The sequence below is a fragment of the Arachis hypogaea genome, chromosome 1, assembly GCF_003086295.3.
Source record: "Arachis hypogaea cultivar Tifrunner chromosome 1, arahy.Tifrunner.gnm2.J5K5, whole genome shotgun sequence".
NCBI classification, from domain to species: Eukaryota; Viridiplantae; Streptophyta; class Magnoliopsida; order Fabales; family Fabaceae; genus Arachis; species Arachis hypogaea.
Genome location: NC_092036.1, coordinates 96,322,974 through 96,345,107, shown reverse-complemented (window position 1 = coordinate 96,345,107; position 22,134 = coordinate 96,322,974). Strand labels below are relative to the sequence as shown.

General features: G+C 33.1%; 1 protein-coding gene and 1 long non-coding RNA gene across 3 annotated transcripts; one reads left to right on the top strand and one right to left on the bottom strand.

Moving 5' to 3' along the window:
* Positions 1-1,628: 1,628 nt before the first annotated feature.
* On the bottom strand, positions 1,629-3,585 carry LOC112698318 (uncharacterized). 2 transcript variants are annotated; one of them, XR_003151492.3, is made up of 5 exons: positions 3,100-3,583; positions 2,732-2,790; positions 2,333-2,437; positions 2,103-2,236; positions 1,629-1,842 (listed from the first exon to the last, which is right to left on the bottom strand). It is a non-coding gene; the product is annotated as an uncharacterized lncRNA (long non-coding RNA). The 2 variants fall into 2 exon arrangements; XR_003151490.3 differs by lacking the exon at positions 2,732-2,790 and having other exon boundaries at positions 3,100-3,585.
* An 11,790-nt stretch (positions 3,586-15,375) lies between these two features.
* LOC112698307 (CASP-like protein 2C1) lies at positions 15,376-17,476 on the top strand. The gene is made up of 3 exons (XM_025751612.2): positions 15,376-16,415; positions 16,511-16,652; positions 17,013-17,476. The coding sequence occupies exons 1-3, from the start codon at positions 16,207-16,209 to the stop codon at positions 17,262-17,264; spliced, it is 603 nt and encodes a 200-aa protein (XP_025607397.1). The 5' UTR covers positions 15,376-16,206; the 3' UTR covers positions 17,265-17,476.
* The last annotated feature ends 4,658 nt before the right edge of the window (positions 17,477-22,134 follow it).

Below are 22,134 nucleotides of genomic sequence, written 5' to 3'. Positions count from 1 at the left end.
CTTGAAATAACTAACTTCTTTCACAAATATCACATTCTGCAAAAATCATCATAATTCAGCAACAATAGAAAAATCATAAAACATAATCACAATAATTAAATGACAGGAAAACCATGTCCAACAACACAAATACTATAATAAAACTAGATCATCAAATTAGAAAAATTCAAACAAACTTCTAAGTCGAAAAGATCTTCGATCCATCTAACTAGCCACCCAAATAATTCTCTATACCTAAATAGATAAAATCACCAGTTCGACAAACAACAATAACACTCCATTATATGTTCATCGCAGAGTTCTTCTCCCTGAAAAATTGAATAACAGTTTTCAAAATTCTTAATTTGAAAGAAAGGATCACAAGCAACTCAAAATTTAGTCATAATTTTAAAGATTATCAATATAAAAAGAAAAACTCAAATATCGCTTATCTAGTCCAAAACAAAGCATCTCGTTTAGTAACTCAATGAATTCATGCAATCCACAATTTCAAATACAGTTCTATAAAGGAATTAGATAGTAATTCACATAAAAAATCGATCGGATCTTCTAAGTAATTCATGAAATATTGACATAAGGAATCATAGAGAACAATACAAAGACGAAAAAGATTAAAGCATGCATTCACAAAACCGGAGAAGATTAGAACTAGCTACGAGAGAAATCGCGAATTAGAACCAAAACTGAAACCTTTGTAAAAACACGTTCAAGAAAAATCTACTAAAGAATAAGTCAAGATTGGGCACAAAAGGACACGAGTAGTAAGAAGCGACAGAGGACACATGATCACAATCAACAAACAACAATGACACAGAGAACAAGGATGACATTCCTATTGGCCTCTGATAGTGCCACAATTCGTATAAATAGGCGCGCTTCTATTTATACAATTGTGATCCTACCATAGGACACTTGCTCCATATTACACAGATTAAACCTAAGCTCTAATACCACTTTGTCATGGCCCAAAAGGAGTCACAACTGGTACTCAGGAAATTAATCTCTAGCAAGCCTAACCGACTCAAAGATAAATTGAATAAGAATCTTAGAAATATTTTAAATAAATTTATAGTTTCTAAAATAAATAATTACATATTTTTAACAAAAGGTAAAATAAATAAATATGAATGGATCCTACTTGTGACATATGGAGCATATACATCTAGAAATTTGACAAAAATAGATACTCATTGCAGATCGTGACTCTTGATTAGAAAGTCACATAGTCAAGTATTTGTTCCTGAAAAATATTTTTAGAAAAAGGGGTGAGTTTTGCAACTCAGTGACTAGACAATACATCTTAATCCACATGAGACCATATAAACATTGTTATCAAAGTAATTTAAGCTAGAAAATAGCAGTTGATAATAATAAGTGAATCAATAAGGGAGTTCTCATATAGAAATCAAATCAAAAGTTTACACCTGGGCGGCTCCACCTCTAAGGGTAGCCCTTTCCTCTCGTGTGTCCGTACGGAATAATCAAGGTTCTGAGAACCGAACCGGTCATCGAACTGTTTTAGCTACTGGTTTACTGGTTCATAGGTTCAATCGGTTCGACCGTGGTTGAACCGAAAAAACCGTTTTATAATAAAATAATAAATAAAATATAATAAACACATTAAAATATAATTATAGTCTAATGTAAACTTTAAAATATTATTCAAATTAAAAGTACTACATACATAAACTATAATCTTATTCAAATACAAATTCAAAAGTAAAATAACAAAACAACCAATTAAACATAAAATGGCAACATCTTCAGATGCAACCTGGAGATCATCACTAGAAATTACTGCTTCTATACCAGCTAATGGCAAGGTCATAAGCTCCTCGATAGCTGCACAAATAACGTGAGTTAACATTCAAAGGGAAAAGCAACATTACACAGAAAAGCATGCAGAATGGCATGAAAAGAAACAAGTGTTCTACAAAAGAATGGTTGGAAAAAAATTGAAAATGAAAATTTCACCAGCAAACAAAAAGGATGTACAGGAGGAAATAGTAAATCCCAGATACAAAAAAAGATTAATAAAAAAGAATTCACGGTTCCTGGAATATAAGATAACACAATCTTCTATAAAATAGGGTAACCCTTACTTGGCTATATCCTTGAATTTATTAACAAGAAACAGCTTTGCTGCATCACACAATGGTTGGACTGTTTCTTGCTGAAGTATTGGTCAATGTACTACTATACATAAAATTCAATAACTGCATAAGAGCACCTTTTTCTGTAACAAGAAGAAAGAAACATGGCATTTGTAAAAAAAAAATTATTTGGGGGAACGCTCAATAAATAGGTACTATAAAGCTTTTATGTTTTATACCTCGTAGAAATAAGGACTTTTAGCAGCCAAGATAGGGGAACTAATATTTAATGTTTTAACTCTCACAGAACACAAAGTTCCAGTCTGCATCATCGGCTTCATCACCTACATTAGCAAAAACCAGAATTAAAAAAAATTGTAAATCAGTGCAGAACCAACAACTTCATTATTAAGTAGAACATATCTATTATCTAGTCAATAGGTGACTGTTATACTCTTTGTAAAACACTAATTTCTAGTTCCAGTTATACTCTTGTTTATATCAAACAATACATTTATATTGATTAATGTTCCACATTTCCAATTCCTATAAACACAATTTTAAACATACCACTAATGGATAAACTAGACACCATAGCAAGTCATCAACTGAAAGCAGATATATGGAAAGGAACTAACATATGGAAGGCCGAGGAAACCCTTGGGAACCATCCAAATGGCCCATTACATTTTTCAACCTGTAACAATCTAACACTTGTTATGCATGATTTCACAGATCAGTATCACTATATCAGTATATCATAGTTCATCAGTTCACACTTCAGTGACTTCAATTCACAGAGCTTCACAAAATCAAATAACTATTCAATCATACTCATCAGGAAGACAGAGACATGCAACAGTTATTCAATCAAATAAATATATCAGGTGCTTCTTTTTGTTTGTTTTCAACCTTACATTAGTAACATGAGAAACTATTTATTGGTGGGGATGAATTAGGTAGAAAAAATTAAAAAATCATTACAGTTGGTGAAAGTGGAATTCACCTTTAAGAGGCAGAGCCATGAAAGTGAAGGGTATGAAATTAGCACGGTGAAGCTCAATCATGGAAGTAGTTCACACTCCTCCTAGATGCCACAAAAATTTTGGTACTTTCACAATTGTCCGTGGTCCCCTACCCCTGCCTGTAATCTCAGAACCACATAAAAATCTCTTCCTCTTCTCTATGGCGCCGGCGGGACAGTGGCTGCGCGACGGAGGCACGAGGCGAGATCGGCGACGGTGGCTTCGAAGCTCAAACGGTAGCTACACAATGGAGGGGAAGGAAGCTGCGACGGTGGCTTTGAAACTCGAAATTGCGACGGCGCGGTAGAAGGCCGATGGCTGGACGGAAGTGAAGGACGAGCTTGACGACGATGAGAGGAAGGAGAAGCACGAGGTCGAGGGTGATGGGAGTGAGTTGGTGCTGCGCGTTTTGCTTTGCCGCTGTAGAACTGGATCAGTGGAAGGGTTGGGTAATGGTTATTGGTTAGGGTTCCTCAGTCATACGACCCGTTTTTGAAAATTTTAGAAAACCGGTCGGTTCACGGTTCGGTTCGACTGACCGGTTTTCGGCCGGTTTGACGGTTCAATTCCGATTTCTCAAATCTCCGGTTTTAGCTTTAGTCCGAACCGTATTTTTCATCAGTTTGCGGTTCGACCGACCGGTTCAAACCGGTTTTCAGAACCTTGGGAATAATATATCCAATATGTGGCCTACACGTTAGGCTAGCAATGCCACTGCTAGCTGAGGTCTGAGCTAGATGCATCTAGGTTAACGTCATAACCGCCGTTAACTACGGTTTTCTAATACGAGCCTCCCAAACCAATTCAAAATATATAATTTCAAATACAACTAATCTTTGATCTTTCAAATATATGCTGTATCAAATTAAATAATATTTTCTCATTAAAATCATTTTCACTCATATGAAATGTCAAATATACTTTACAAATGCAGAATATATAAGTGAGTATCAATAATATTTCAATGTTCCAGAAACATATTCAAATAAAATCGAATATTTTAAAATAATACAAAAATTCACCAAACATGTATATAGTCTCATGTGCAGATTGAAAATTTGAATTTCACAAAAATAAATATTTAATACTAATAAATCCATTATTAAAATTAAATTCAAATCCTTTGTTGGTAACTTGTAAGTATAGTCACAAATTCAAACAGCATATATCAAAATAATTATCTGTAAAGCCAAATAATTATAAATGTAAAGTCTACTCACAACTTGATTCTAAATAACCGAAAAGACTAAACCTGGAGTGCCAAATTAAAGAGTGAGGATGATTGGAATAGAATGGATCGAAAGAACGGGCAGTGACAACAACTCCAACTAATCCCGCAAAAACAACATTGTAATAATCACAGCTATGGCAGCTGAAAAAAAAAACAGAACGGAAACAATGTAGCATCAATGGAATAGTAGCAGAGCAAAAGTGAAAACGAGGCAAGTTAAAGGAAATGACCTAGGCTAGAACAGAGGCACTTCAACGGCATTTTATTTTTCCAGAAACCGCAACAGCGACAAAAAAATCCGGTAAGATGCTTAAACTGGAAGCAGAGGCAACTACCAGCAGCAGCACCAGCAAGGAACGACTCTGATGGTGTCGTGCAGCTTGACAGTGACCTTCCCCAGCAACGGCAACACCAGCAATAGCTCACACGACCGGTACCCCTCTTCCCGGCGTCGATCTCTGTCGCGCTCTCCTTCCCCTTTCGTGAAGTCTCTCTCTCTCTCTCTCTCTCTCTCTCTCTCTCTCTCTCTCTCTCTCTCTCTCTCTCTGGCCTCGCTCCTCCGCGGCACAGTAGTTCGACGGCGGTGAGGCTGGCTTCAACGGCCGCGGCTAGGGCTCTAGCAATGACGGCGATGGAACCTCCTCTGTTCACCATGCCTCTCTTCTGCGCATTCTCTTCTCTCTCCTCGAGCTCCCCTCAGCAACGCGATGGTCCTCCACGCACAACCACCGCTTGCAGCCACCACCACGACAGCGTGGCCCTAACTAGCGCCGTCCTCCTTTCCCACCCCTTCTTCCTTTCTTCTCCCTCAACGTTTTTTCTCTCTCTTTTTCCTCCTTTCATTTTCAGCCGTGTGTGTGTGTGTGTTAGGAGAGGGTTAGGGTTTGATTTTGAAAAAAGTTGAATAAGGGTATTGTACGAATTTTATAAGTCCTTTTCAAATCTCTTTTGTGAATCTGTAGCTTAGAATATCATCGATCATAATCTATTCCTGCAAAACCTAAACAAAAGAGTTAGCAAAATAAACGTCTTTTATAACAATCCAAATTTTTAAAAATTAAATAATGAGTAATTTATGATTTATTATATTTATTGAGAATTTTATTTAAAAAATTAAAAAATTATTAATTACTTTTTTTAAAAGTAATTAAATTAAATTTTATGATACTTTAAATTTAAAACTCATTAAGATTTCTAAATAATTTTTATTATAATAAAATAATTAAAAAGGTAAAAAAACTATTATTATTATTATTATTATTATTATTATTATTATTATTATTATTATTATTATTATTGTTGTTGTTGTTGTTGTTGCCAAAGCCTCTAAAGGAATAAAAGAAAAGAAAACGGAACTTTTATATATATATATAACTAATGGCACGTTTTCTTTATATATATAAAACACGTCTATCCTTAATCATCATCATTTTTTATTAACCAAGGAAAGAAAGAAAAGAAACAAAGAGCCGTGAGTGAGAGAGAACGAGAAGCCATGGCACTGTAAACTTTTAGCGTTTGATTTCTTGAGATTAGTAATTCCAATAAAAAATTTAATATGATAAAATATTTATATTTTTTTTTATGTTGATGTTATTTTTATTTGATAGAAATTAACGATGACATAGCTCCTATTTCTCTTAAGTTCGGCTAATTAGAGTTCTTGGAGGTACAGATAATTTTGACGTTTTCTTTTTCAGCAGTTCAGTCAGAAAGCTTCTCTAAAACTTCCGTTGTTTTAATTTCATATGAACGTAGGGTTAGGTAATTTTATAATAATTAAATATGAATTTAATAAATGAATGTTGATTTGATTGATTACTGTTTGAGTTTTATTAAGTTTACGTTGAAATTTTGTGAAATTATTATTGTTATTTGTGAATTGCGGTTCGGCCATGCAGAACAGCCCAACTGGGGTTATTTTAATGATTTTAGAGCTGTTATGAATGAGAATTATTGATTAAAATTGATAAAGTTTGATGGCCGAGAGACTAAACTAAAAGCTGTGAAAAATCCGTTACCAAAAAACTAAAAAACGGATTAAAATACAAGTAATATTTTGAAAGGAAAGGGTTAAGAGTTTTGGTTTTGGTGTAAGAGAAAGATTAGTAATTAATTTTTATTTTTGAAGGGTAATATTGTATTTGTATATAAAAATCAAGGTATAATTTGCAATTGTATAAGTTTTCGGGTATTTTGGGTAATAAGTAAAGTTCAGGGTAAAATGAATATTTTATAAAAGTTTAGGTTATTTTTATAAATATGAAAATAAGTGAAGATTCAAATATAATTTTATAAAATATTGAGGTTAAAAATAAAATATTAAAAAGTTCATGATTTAAAAAGTAACTAATAAAAGTTTAAAAATAAGATTTTATAAACTAAATTTTAAAAGAAGATTATAAATATTATTTTAAATATTTTTTAAAAATTACTCTTTTATATTAAAATAAATTATTATTATAATTAGTATTTATCAAAGATATTATTTTGTAAGAATATTATAATGTGTAATATTAATGAGAAAGCAAGCAAAGTAATCTTAAAAGTTTTAGAGAACGCAGTCTTAATTAAAGAACTTTATAATTCTTTTCCATAAGACACTTAGGGAAAGGCACGAGAATAATATGAAAATAATTTATATTATGGAATGATAGGAAAGAAAAGAAGAAGAAAGAAAAGAAAATGAAAGAAAAATATTAAAGAAACCTATGCCACAGGAGAGTAAAGAGCAAACATTAAAAGAATCTAAAGGGATTCCTTTCACAAGAGGGCAGAGCATAGAAAAGAAAAGAAAGAAAGAACGAAAAGAAAAGGAGATAAGCAGAGATATTGTTTGGCATTGAGAACGAGCTGAGATGATTGTGTACCTGCTGAAAATGAGCAGAGATATGGTGGTGAATCCACCAATATTTACTTTCCAAAGATACATCGGCTAATCTAGGGGATGGTCGCACCTGTAAGAGAGAGGTTGTTTACAAAGGTTATCGATACATACATTGACTAGAGAGAGCCTCACCTATAAGACAGAGGTTGCTTACAGAGGTTGTGTTTGCATACATCGGCTCAAGAGAGTCGCACCTGTAAAATCGAGGTTGCTTACAGAGGTTATGGAACTGGAAACCAAATTCAGACAAAGGTTGCTGAGTTACGTCGGGAGCAGGTCGAAACCGACAGATGAGCTCATTAACTGCACTAGGGATAGACATGCATCATACTTGTTTGCGCATATTTGTTTGTGAGTATGTTTTCTGTGATTGTGGGTGTGCTAAATGATTGTTTGAATTTTGTGTTCTATAATTATTGAATTGGATTGTACTTTGTTGACTGTTATTGCTAACCAAGTATATATAAAATGAATATAACTATACACCTCGATCCTACTAAGAACTCCACAATTCTTACCCCATATTTCCACTACTTTCAGCTACAAGTGAGAAGATTTAGTGCATAGTTACAGGAGCTTAGAAGATTATGCTCACAAGTTGTATTAATTGAATTTATTTTTCCCTCGTCATTTATGGTTTTTAGTTTTTAGAAGGGTAGGATTTGTTTTTGAGAATTTTGAAATAAGTCTATATATATCAAGCTATGTGAATATATACTTTTGTGGTTAAATGATTTAAAATAAAGTCTCCTTTCGATTTCTTAATTAAAGTATTGGTCATATTCGCGAAGCCTCAATATTAAATAAAGATAGTATAGAATAAAAAGGTTTGGAGGTACATGACGCCTAGACATTTAGTACGATCATGAGGTGCTAAAAGTTAGGGTTTTACATCTTCCTTGTCAAATTTCAACACCACTCTATCTTGCACTTCTGCTACTAATCTAACAGATTCCAAGACATGAAGCATCTGGTCCAAGGTACTCAACCTCCCACTAACGGAGTTTTCTCCTCCATTAAAAGTTTCAAATTCACTTTATCCCATCCCAAAACTCACAATCCCCAATTACTGATCCTTTTTGTTTGAAATCAAGAAAAGTCTCGAATATGGGTCTTTCAGCTTTCTCATTTGGAGTCAAGTATCCTCCCAAAATCTGGTGGATCTACCATCCCCCACCTCCATAGCCAGTCCATCAATCATTTTCTGTCAGACCTATTGGTCCTTTATTTGCAATTAACATACGTCTCTTCACGAGCCTCCTCTCATTGGTAGAGTCTGAGTTGACAACAACTGATCAGAATTTAAGTTATTACAGGAACACACAATTTTCTTCCATAACGGACAGTCTTCCTTTGAGAATCGCCACTACCATTTAAATAGTAAAATAATATTACGGACCACCGTATCTCCCATCCCCAATCCTCCTAACTTCTTCGGTGCTTGAACCATCTCCCACTTAACAAAAGTCATGCCAGGTTGTCCGTCTTCCTTCTTATAAAAGAATCTCCTCTCTAATAAGATTATTCTATGCACAACTGTATTTGGCATCTTATACAAGTTTAAGAAATAAATAGGTAAGTTGTTTATTATTAACTTTATGAGTATCAGTTTTTCGGCTTTACCAAGGACCTTTGATTTCCACAAGCTAAACTTTTCTTCCACCTTATCTATAACTGGTTTCCAAATTTTTATTAGTTGGGGATTTACTCCGAGGCTAATTCCAAAGTACCTCACCAGTAGAGCTGTCTGCTAGCATCCGAGAAGACGGCACATCCGACTCACCCACTCATGACTGCAATTCATTAGAATCAAATTGGACTTGTCAAAATTAATACTCAACCCAGATATTATTTCAAAGCACTTCAAAAGTCTCTGATAACTTCTCACTGTCTCCTTTTCTGATGAACAGAACAATATAGTGTCATCAGCAAATTGTAAATGTGATAATTATATATTATCCCTACCGACTAATAGTGGTAAGATTCGCTTGTTCCTTACCGCCTCCCCAATCATCCTGTTAAGTATATCCACCACCAAAACAAATAAAAATGGCGATAATGGATCACCCTGACAAAGCCCTCTCTCTATCTTGAATGGTTTTGATGGTGACCCATTAATCAAAATAAAAATAGATGCCGATCTAATACACTCTCTGATCCATTCCCTCCGTGTACAACCGAATCACATATTCTCTAACACATTATCAACAAAGCACTATTTAACTTTATCATATGCGTTTGGAAAATCCAGTTTAATTATCGTTGACGCCTTCTTTAGTTTCAACTAATGCACAATTTCACATGCAATTAAAGCTCCATCATGTATCTTCCTTCCTTTACAAAGGCACTCTCTATGATTCCCCAACTAATCCTGACATTACACTCCTCATTCTTCTTGTCAACAATTTAAATATAATTTTATAGACACATCCAACCATACTTATAGGTTTGAGATCTTTTATCTCCTTAATCCCAACAAATTTCGGAGCCAACGCTACCCACGAGACATTAGACTCTACTGGTAGCCTTGCCGTCTCGAATAAATTCAACACAGCAGTAGTGAAATCTGTTCCAAGCTCCTGCCAACACTTTTCTGTAAAATTTATATTGTACCCATCAAATTCTAGAGTCTTAGATGATTCACAGTTCCAAACTACCTTTTTTATTTTCTCCACTTATGGCATCACCTCAAGGACTTCAGCTTCTTCTCTTTCTAACCGATTAATTAAACCATCTCTAAAGCTCAAACTTAAAGCAACTTTTTGGTGATACAAAATTTTATAAAAATCTCTAATTACAATTTTTATTCTTGCATGATTTCACATTTATCTCCCATTAATCATCAATGACTCAATCCGATTAATCCCATCTTCTCGTCAAAATAATATTATGAAAATACCCTATATTTTTATTGTAACATCCCAGCTTTTTGAATCAAGTTATTTTTTTATAAATAATTAATTAATTAAAATGGTAATGATTTAAGATTCGAATTTAAAATTTAAACACATGAAAATACTAGTGGTAGTAAATCTCTAACCGACAATAAACAACCTTTTAAAATATAGTCATAATTAATTCTACATTTATTAGATTTGAATGATATTTAGTTATATAAAAAGATAGGAATACTAGCTCTATTGCTTAAGTTCAGTATAAAATCAAATTCAAATTAAATTAGATAGATAAATCGGTTACAAGTTCATAGTAGAAAATCGCGCTCTTATCAGCCAGCCTGATATACTAACAGTATTTCAGAAATATCTCAAGTTGTGGTTATTCGATTGACTTAGTTTAAGATTCATTTTAAAGCTAATTCAATTCTCTATAAATTTGTCTCTAATAGCCATTTCCAAATTCTAAACGTAGAAAATGTTATATTGCTCACAAAGTGACGATTCAGATCGAAGATTTTACCTAAATGCCTCCTAACATAATTTGCACATACCTGAGAGCTATTTGATCCTTCATTTCTCATTCTATTCTCTTTTTCTATACAAAACATTCTAGTATACACAAAGTCTAGCTATGGAACAAGTCTCTCTTCACTAACAAACCGCATCTATTTGCATCAGAATACCTATCGAAACTTCACTCGAGGTAAGGGGTTTTGTGCTAATTTTTATATGTCATGTTTTAAATATTTTTGAACATAGATGTTAACTTTTCATGTCATGGTTTAATGTCTCTTTTCTTCTTACGCATTATGCATTATAATAATGATCTTATGTGCATTAAAGAATTGAGGGAATGATCATTCAGTAAGGGAAGGTGACCCCCAAAGACAAGATAATCAAGATGATCATTCGGTAAGGGAAGGTGATCAACAAACTTTTGGGAACTTTCGGTAAGGGAAGGGGACTCCCATTAATTTTATATAATAAGATATCTTTGTTGATATAACTCTTTTCTTGTGTATGTCTAAATAACCTTGATTGTAAATTGAACTGAAGGAATGATCCTTCGGTAAGGGAAGGTGACCCCCAAAGACAAGATATCGATATGATTCTTCGGTAAGGGAAGGTGATCGATCGGGATGATCCTTCGATAAGGGAAGGTGATCGCTAAAACGTTTGGGATAAGAACTTTCGGTAAGGGAACAGGACTCCCACCTTTTATACCGGTTTGAGCTCAATACCTTCCATAAAAGCTATGAGAAAAAAGTAATGAAAAGTACAATGAAAAGTATGATCATGATTGTTCTTCTTTTATCCTTTTTTTAATTTATGATTATGTTTATTATTGCATTTAAAGATTCTTCCTTTATCCAAAGTTCCTTTTTGTATGATGTATGATATTGTTTAAGATATTTATTTTATTCAGATTTATTCTATTTGACTTATCTATGGTGATATTACTATTCTTCTCTTATTTATTATTTGTTTTGCCTTACTTTATGGCCTATGAGGACATCATACCAAATTTTATGAGTTTATATTTATATGTTTTAACGCTATAGGCATTTTGTATGCATCACACATGTCATAACATAAGTAAATGAGAAATATCTAAAAGTCACACCACTCGGACTAACAAGGACTTTTGAAAATAATAATTGAACAACATTGCATTATCACTGTTTTTATTTTAAAACTCGGAGTGGCTGGAGATGGATACGATGACACCATATAGATAAACTACTGAGAAACTTTTGTTTCTCACCCCTCTCTCTCCGTACCATCTTCAAGAAGGATGCGGTACAAAGCAATACACTGCTCAGTTGAGGTGAAAAGACAAGTGCACTATTAGAAGTGAACTATCAAAAATGTAGATACGAAACATTAAGCGTTTACCTTAAGAAGGAAGAATATGCGATTGTTTTAGCCATAGTTATACGAATTAAGAGAATTAGGATTTTCTATGTGTTTTATTTTATTTTTATTGAGTGATTGCAATTGTAACTATGATGTTTCTTGTTATGATTATTTGGCATGAGTAAAATTTGTCATTGTTGTTCATAGTTTAGCACGCTCGTTTTTTTTATATTAGAATTTCCGGATCTACTTATATATTTTAACTAGTAACTATTTTAATAAAAACTAGTTATTTAATATTTTTACACATATAAATTATTTTATATTTATTTTAAAAAAAATTTCATAAAATTTTTAAATATTATCTATTAAATATAATTCAAATAAAACTTAACTCAAGCGCTAGGGTGTTTCATTTATCCACCTCCTCGGCATGTCAAAATCTAAACATTTACTTTTTAGTGAATATCTTGCCTTCCGGTTATTCCTTCTTCTCTCACTTTATTCTTTTTGATACTTCTCTTTTCACTTGTGTTAGCATTTTCTTTTCTTGACTAGGTTGAGCTAAATTTTTCTGATAATATCTTCAAAATCTAGTGGAAAACAAGGTTAGAGACAGATTCATTCTCTTTCTCATCATGACCCTCATAACTATTTATCCCTCCGTTCACGGTAGCTTCCTTGAATTGGTCATGTTGAACATGTACTTATCTCTTTATCTCATCAGTTGCATGCCTCTCTTTTTTTTGTATTTTTATTCATTGTTTTAAATACTGATTCTTCTTCAAAGCACTTTTTTTACGAAGATTTTAAAGAGTTTTCTATTTATATCTAATATAACCGTATTAAAAATCGATGGCATCCATGTTGTGTCAACTATAACTCTGACCGAATTAAAATGAATTTTTTTTAATACTACAATTTCATTCATTTACTGTCGGTCACCGTCATCCACCAATATTGACTACATTAATATTGGTTATCCGGACTTTTTAATATAAAATTGTTGTATTGATTAAAAAAGAAATGAACTCATTTGTTGAACCCAAACCTGTGTGCTATATACTATATAAGTGTTAATGCAGGCTATGCTAGACTAGAGCATTAAGAAGATAAGCATCAAGAGATTAATGGCTGCACCGAACCTTATCATCAGCAACACCTATATAAATAGAAGTCATCAATTAATTTAATTAAAGACTCGCCCCTTACATACCACACATAAATTTTCTCTCCTCAATTCTCAATTATATATATGATGATCCAACCACTTGTATTATTGATTTATTGCGTTGCACTTGCATGCACCTCTTCATCATGTGCCAAACTACTACATATTAATATATTATTATTGTGCGCAGAGTGCCCACTAATACATGGCGAGGAGATGGATCTTCTCCAACGAAAAAAATTATTGAGAAGAGAATAAAATACAATTTTTTATTTTTTATTTTTTATGTGAGACTAAAATTAAATAAAAAAAAATTAGATTAAACATTAGACAATTTCTAATTTTTTTATTATTGGAGAGAATCCACTCTACATATTCCATACCGTGTTATATAAAAATGTTTTTTACAATTAGTTATTATATTTTTTATATAAATATGTGTAATTTAATTTATTTTTAACTGTATATTTTATATTTTATATTTTAATATATGTATTTTATTCTAATAATTAGTTTTGGTATAACTAAATATTTTTTAAATATTATCTTTTATTAAGTCTTTAAAAAATAAATAAATAAATAAATTTTTTGATTTTTTAAATAATTAGTATATAAAAATAAGTATTTAAATTAATTAAATAATAATAAATTTTTAAAAAATTTGACTAAAAAGTAAAAATTAAAAAATAATTAATATTTTTGAATTAATTTTAGTCACTAATCTTAATATATATTAGGAAAAGTCTAAGGACCAGCAACTTTATTGAATTTTAGCCAGCTCGTAACCAGCAGAGAAAGATGAATCATTAGATGAAATCTCACATCAATCTCACACCATTAAATTATCATTAATGACTATTTGATGACTACCAATCACAAAAGTTACTGCCCCTAACATTGCTCTATATATTATATCCCCACTCTTAATCGAACCCAGATTAGAAGATTTCCGGCCTAACATGCATCTTACTCTTTTTGAAATGCAAATTAAATCATCAGATCAATATATAATCAAGCTTAATTAATTAATTCGACATATTTTGCCTCTAATCCATCTGCTCCCTCTAGGTTTTATTTATCACAGCATGCATGGATGGACTCGTGTATTTAATTGCAGTTGTCTCACAACATGACTCTTCCCTCAGTGAAGGACACTTGAAAGTTGCAAGTTTAGTACTGATAAAGTATGAGTGAATGAATGACAGCATCAGAGAAAGACAAAATAAAATTTCAAATTTATGCGTATACGATCCATTGAGCCGGGATAACATCGTCATTTCTCATTAAATACATATCATTATAGTGTTCAAATAACATACATAGCTTCAAACAATAAATTAAAACGCATGCATATGGACATGAAATGAAGTCCGATCCCACTTTAATTTATTGCGGCGATGTTTAAGTACAACTGAATTATCTTACTCAAGGAAATCCATCCACTTTATATTGTTTTAATTTATTATCTTTTTCTTTTTCAAATTAAATTTATCATCATAAACTATGCTCAAACAAATCTTATTATCAATTACTTCTCTAAAATTAAAGGAATTTATTAAAATATCGAAAAAGTGAAAAATCACAATGCAATTATACATGTTTTAATTTCTTTAGCATAGTAGAATAAGTATCACCGTATATGACATTAATTATGCAATTGAAGATACGTGTGTGTATATATAAGGCAAATCTGAATAATTCAAGATGTGTATATAATTTATATGATTTATAAGGAAACAAATTAAAAATCTAGATAACATATTCACATCATATAATTATGAAAGAAAACGACTAAAGCGGGAATACTTGACTCCTTTATAGATGCGAGTAATTTATGGCAAGTAGCAATCTTTGGTCACTTTCAATCTTTCATTACGTCTTTGCGTCGGTTGTGCATGTACGTGAACCCACCACTAGATTATATATATTGCACACATTATTATTGGATTATTTAACCAATTAACAATACAAGTTTTTAAAGGTATTTTATTAATAAAAATTAAATTAAATTAAAAATAAGTCACTAATAAAAGTTTCTCCTTCAACTAACCTTAACTACTATGAACAACGTTCCAACAAACCATTTATGAACTCAAATAGAAATTAATTGCTACTATGTAATACTATATAGGCAGTGAAATCAGACCATATAGTATATATGTGGCTACAATTGCTTCTTAAGTGTATAGAAAACTGTACCGCCTTTCTAATTAACTTCGTCCCACATGCGTGTGCATGTGTGTGTATATATGGCCATGTTCGTGTTGTACTAAGCAAATTAAAGTAATTAAAGATAGAAAACCAACCTTCCAACTAACCAATTTTCATAGCAGAAAGAAAATATACTATGAGGAGTGCTAGGGGATAACAACTTTCGCAATTTGTAGCCATCAAGTAGCTATCAATAATATTAATAATATTTTTAATGGTGTGAGATTTCATCTAATGGTGTGAAATTATTCACTTTTCTTTTACTGGTTACATGCTAGCCAGAATTTAATAAAGTTGCTGGCCTCTTAGATTTTTTCATATAGCATTGCTAAATTTGAAAAAGCAATACCACAGTACCACACTACCTTTCATTAAAGATTAAGCCTAAGCCATATATGTACGTAGTTGTCTCAAAGAAATACAGCAGCATGGTCATCAATATTTAAAAAAAAAATTACATGATATGTATAAAATAAACCGAAAAATAAAGAGAACAGGTATGGTATTACTTCTGACAAAATGAATTAAGTGCGTCACTATTAGCTACAAGAAACAAGATAGGGATCCATTGAGATTCAAATCATAATATATAAGTTGGTATAGAAGCTAGCTAGTAAGTTAGATGCAGTACAATATAATAATGAATAATAATAATAAAGGAACTCGGTTAGGTGATGGTTGAGATTATTAATTTCGATCCATATTACTACTATGTATGTTCTAAGAAAAAGGAAAAAAAGAAATCCCACGTTACTCGTGGACATTTCTCTACCATGAGTATCAAATCAAATCAACCACTATAATAATCAAGTAAACAGAGAGTATAGTACTTGTATGTATAGCACACACGCGTGCATATTCACTAGATTCATTCAATTCATGACGATGGAGTTAAGAATGGCGAGAGGGGAAACATCTTTGAGGATCTCAGCAATTGTGATGTTGGTTCTAACTGCTTGTTTAGTTGCTTTTGACACTCAAACAAAGGTTATCATGCTGAGTATTGAGAAGAAAGCTACCTACAAAGACATGAAAGCTCTCAGGTAATTAATTAACACCTTCATCTTCTGATCTTCCATTCTTTCTATCTATGTCTGTTTGTTCTGCAATTTCCCTGTTTTTAACTTATTATTATTAGGATGTTGGTGTATGTAACATCTGCGGCTGCTGGTTATAACGTGCTTCGGTTATGCAAACACACCACTACTGTCTCTTGTTCAGAAAAAATCAATAAAGGGTCTAATATATACATGGCTTGGATCTTGTTCTTATTGGATCAGGTAGAGTTTATTCAATTGAAGAGGAGTAGTAGTAGTAAATTACATGAAAATGATATTTATTAAGGTGAAAACTCACGTGCAGGTGAAGTTAATACCTGAGAGTCGTTAGATTATTTGACTAAATTTTTATCTAATAACTTTCAGATATTAACTTCACGTAAAGTCGATTTTACTTGAATTTTCATTATTTATTAATCGATAATATTAGAAAGGCAAAAGACAGTCAAAACTTATTTTATTTAATATTTATTAATTATTGTTAAAATTAATAAATATTAAATAAAATAAATTTTAATAATTTTTTATTAATTTTTTTGTTATCAAAAATTTTTTATTAATTAGAACAAAAATGTGAAACAGATGGCAGTGTATGTGACATTCGGTACAAACTGTGCAACACTAGAAGGTTCGATGCTAGCATTAACAGGATCAGAGGCGTTACAGTGGCTCAAGGTATGTAACAGGTTCACAAGATTCTGCGACCAAATAGGAGCGGCTGTGTTGTGTGGCTACGCTGCGTCGATTCTGATGGCTCTGATATCAACCGTCTCTGCCTACAAAGTCATGAGGATGTACTCACCGCAACGGTTTCTCAGCTTGAAGATCAGATGACTATTTTCGTCATTTACTCTGCCATTATTATGTTATTAACTTATTATTACTCTTTGTTTCGTGTCATGTTCATAAATAATTAACACCGCCAAATGCAAATTGTTGCAATGTCAGTGGGGTTTTGCTTCTGTTCTGCCCCCTTCTAGAGTGTTGAACAACTCTTTATTAAGTGAAATTATAATTATACGAAAATTATTAAATTATTATTAAAATTTATTATTTTTTATTATTATTTTTAATTATTAATCGAATTCTTTTAGTTTAATAATCCAACAATATACTTTAACTCATATTTTTAAATATTAATGACTAATTAATAAAAATTAATAAATTCGATCAATTTCTTATATTTCTCTAATTATATTAGAATTTAGATTTTGCCTTCACTTCGGGTGTGAGAAACTGTTATAACATGAATATCCATCATTTAATAAGTCATGATTCTTTCAACCATTCAAAACAATTTGGGTGGCTCAAATTTTTAAAAGTCGGCGGCTTGAAATTTGTATGGTCGACTCAATTTTAATGAGGTTGGAAAAAAGACAAAATTTATACATGCATAAATAGGATCGTATGGTATGAGGGACAAGACAATCACAGTAAAAACAAAATATACTTATACTCTCATAAATAATATATATGTGCATGAAATAATAAATATATTATTAAAAAATAGATATAGAATCTCTATTTGGTAATGCTAGAAAAAAATACTTGTTTTATTAATAAATATAAAATAAAATAAATTATGACTAATTTTGGTTAATTCTTTTTAGTTACTAAATATTCTATCGATTTTATTTTTTTATTTATTTTACAACATTTTTTTTATCTATTCTTCTGTTAAAGTAATATTTTAAATTTTTTTTTTTTACGATGGTATCTTCCAATTTGATAGTTCAAAGACTGTCGTGGATCCAAACTCTATTTAAGGGTCTAATTAATTGAGTGTTATATGTACAAGGTAAAATTCGAACTTTCAGTACTTATTTAATTTAAGCAGACAAATGAGATAAGCACTCAATCAACTTAATTTCATTTTCAGATAAAAACCTTATGATTTGTTATTACTAGATACCAATTAATTCAATACATAGTGTTGAGTTAAGAAATTAACTAAATTAATTAGTGATGACAAACATTATTTTTGGGCAAAATAAATAATTAGTGTTGATCAATCTTAATGGCATATTACTAATTATTTATTTCATATTACAGGCCAACAAAATATCAAGCAGCCCAAATGGTATGAAAATGATATAGCAAGGCTGATGGATAAGTAATCAAGCACAGCCCAAGAGAATCAAAGCCAAAGGATCCAATGGGCCAAACGGGTGGCTTAATGAAAACCGGATCCAAGCCCGTATCCATCCCACAAAGCTTCTCATACAAGATTGAAGCTTTCATTCCCTCTCACTTGCTCTCACCGTAGCAACGTACACTTCTCTAATCAAGTCAAATCATAGTATCAGAAAAGTAAGAAAGAGAAAGAGAGAAAAAGCTTCATCCATAAGCTAGTGATCAAAGAAGCAAGAGAGAGAAAGAGTGAAGCTTGAAGCACTGAAGCTAAAACAGTAAATCCAAGCTAAATCAAGCTTAAGAAAGGTAATCCATCTCATCTAGCATGCATCAGATCTTCATCCCTTCTTCCCAAATCTCTGCACTATCCGAAAATGGCATTCAAGAAAAAGTTGATCTCTGTTCTTCACTGCTACAAATCAACGGTCACAATAGATTCTTGGGGACCAAGTTGCATCTCTATGGTTCAGATTTGGTTGACCATTGGAAAGCAATTTCGGTTACTCCTTCATGGCTTTCGGTCAAGTTGGAAAAGTCAGAAGGAAAGGTTCTACTTTGATGATTAAGAAGAAAAAGTGAGCCAGTGGGTTAGTGAAGCTCAAGGCTCAAGATGTTGACCTTGGAAGAAGAACCAAGGAACATGCAAGGAGATAAAAAGAAGCTTGTTGTTCATTCTGAAGCAAGGAGAGATAACCAGAGAACTTGAGGTGTTTGTTTTGAGAGAGCTCCTTGAAGAAGTTCAACTAACTGGACAGTGTAACCTAATCAAAGGTGCATTCCGCCAGTATGAAGAACTGAATCAGAGGCTTGCTAATCTGGTTTTTCACATAGCACAGAGGCTGTTGATGTAGTCAATCTCCTTCATGTTTTACTGCTTGTAATGTATTTTTCTAAGCTTATCTTTCTGTAATTTCTTGAGAGAAAAGGCATTGTGAGAAAGCTTGAGAAAAAGCCAAGAATTGAAAAAAAAGCTGAGAGATACACTTTAGAGAAAAGCCTAGAGTTATTTTCAGATTTCTTTAGGTTAGCTAAGTGTCTTGTATCTTGTACCTGTTTGGTATCCCTTTCTTAGTTGGGTTAGCACTAAGAGTGAATAGTTGAGTGTTAGCATAGCCAATGTCAAGTTAGGTTAGAACTTGAGTGTGAAATTGGTGTATGTAATACTGTTAACTATAGTGAAATTCTTCCATAGTTGTGGAGGAGACTGGATGTAGGTTGCATAGCACAAAGCAACCGAACCAGGATATATGCTGGTGTTAGCTTTTTCTTCTCTGTCATGTTCTGTTTTCTGATATTCATGAGACAAAAATAATTTGTCTCATAAATTTCTGCTGCTGAGTTCAAACAGAATCAGATTTGTAACTTTGCTCTAAAAGGGCTGAAAACAGCAAACCAAAGGAAGGCATAGATTCAACCCCCCTTCTCTAAGCCTACCATAACCTTCAATTGGTATCAGGAGCTAAGGTCTCAAGAATCAAGCTTAACCGCTTGGAGCAAAGATCCAATGGCGAATAACTTGGGCACAACCACAGTTGGTGTTATGTTATTGGTTATTGTATATATGTGAATAGTGTGAATATCTTGCTTTTTGCTTTAATTGCTAGTTGTAGAATTTTGCTTCTCTTGTTTTCTATTAGCTTTTGTTTTTACTTTCTCTTGCTACTATGAATTCTCACTTCAGCTATGAGTGTGATTACAACTATGTTGTAGGAAGTAGAGATTACAATGGAGTGATGTATCAAGGATGGGACAACCAAAGGTGGGAGGAGCCATATGCATATGATCAATCTTCATGGCAACAACCTCCACCAATGCACTATGAAGAAGAGCCATTCTATGATGCATACCAATCCAATGGCTATGGTGAATCTCCTTGTGATTTTCAAGAACCACCACCATATGCCTATGAGTCATATCCTCAACATGAACTTCAACCACACTCACAAGCCTATTTTCAACAAACACCTCCCTATGACCATGATCCTTATCCATCACACCAACCAACTTTTGAACCATATGAGCCATACATGGAACCACAATTCCAAGATTACTACTCCCAAGAACTACCTCAATACACACCACCACCTTACCAAGAAGAACCACCTTCCTATAATGAACCCTTCCCCCAAAATGAGGAACCCTTCCACCCACCCCAACCTCTAATGGATGAAACCCTTGGTGTTCTTGTTCAAGGACAAGAAGAGATGAAAAGGGATGTGCAAAATTTTATGGCCGCCTTGGATGCGGTAACAAATCAATTAGCCTCCCAATGCTTGAACACTCAAGGAACTCACATGGCTACATGTGGAGAATCAAATGAAGAGCATAGCATGAAGGAGAGATTGGAAACTCCGGTGGGAAATGAGGGAAGTTGCTTTGTATTGGAACAATTGGAGGAAGCTTTAATTGTTGAAGACACGGAAGAAGTGGTAGAAGACTTAGGAGATGCGGAGCCTCCATGGGAACATAGAGTTGAAGAAAATCCCTCCAAGATGATTGAAATTGATGCTAGGAAGGAAAGTGCACACCTTCCAAGGCATATTCCATATGAAGACTTGGATGGGATAGAGAAAGAATTGAGTTCCCTTGGTGATGAAGATCAAGCATCAAGTCTTAGTGGTAAAGAATCTTTTGAGCATGAAGAACATTCTCCGGTTGGATTTGAAAGCATTGAGGAGGTGGAGGCAATCAAGGAAGCAAACAAAGGAGTAGAGCTTGCAAGGACATTGGAGATACCTCTCCCCAAGCCACCACCATCCACTCCCTCATTCAAGTGGGTAAATTCCTTATACTCAAGCTTTATTATTCCCCTTGAATATGGTTTGCTTGAAACGGATGGTCAACTTAGATATATTTGTGGCTTTAAGAGTAAAAAGGAGATGGTTAGTGGTTGGAAGCATCATTCTAGGTTCACTATGGTCACATGTCCAAAGCTTGATAGCAAAGGTTGGTGTATAACTAGAGTACATGGGTCTAGAAGGATGTTTGGTCAATTTGTTGAGAATTCACCTTGCTCACCACCCACATGGATTAATGATAATCAACTTGGAGATGGGTGTGAAGACAAAATATGGGATCCGGGAACACATGAGGATCAACATTGGGAGCCCATGGTTTGTGAAGAACTCCATCAAAGCTTGGAGATATTAATCTTGAATGATGGAGCTTATTGGAAGTCCAAGCATTGGTGGAAGTTCCAAGATGAGTACAAGCACAAGCCACCTTGAGAGAAGCTCCCCATAAGTCCAACTTAAGGACAATAAACAAAAGTGCTAGGTGGGAGACAACCCACCATGGTAACTTCTTTTCATTTTCTCTTTTGTAAATATTTGGTAGAATTAGTCTAATTTCATGATTTGTTTAGTTAGTTGAGTATATTTGGTAGTTTAATATGTTAAATAAGGTTTTATGGTGTTTTGGTAGCTGTTTGGAGGTTTGGAATGCTTAGATTGGTGCAAAAACATAGAAAAATTTTGAAAAATAGAGCACCATCCACGCGTACGCGCACTGCGTGCGTACGCGTGCATCAAGCATTTTGGACCATCCACGCGAGCGCGCCATGCACGCGTAT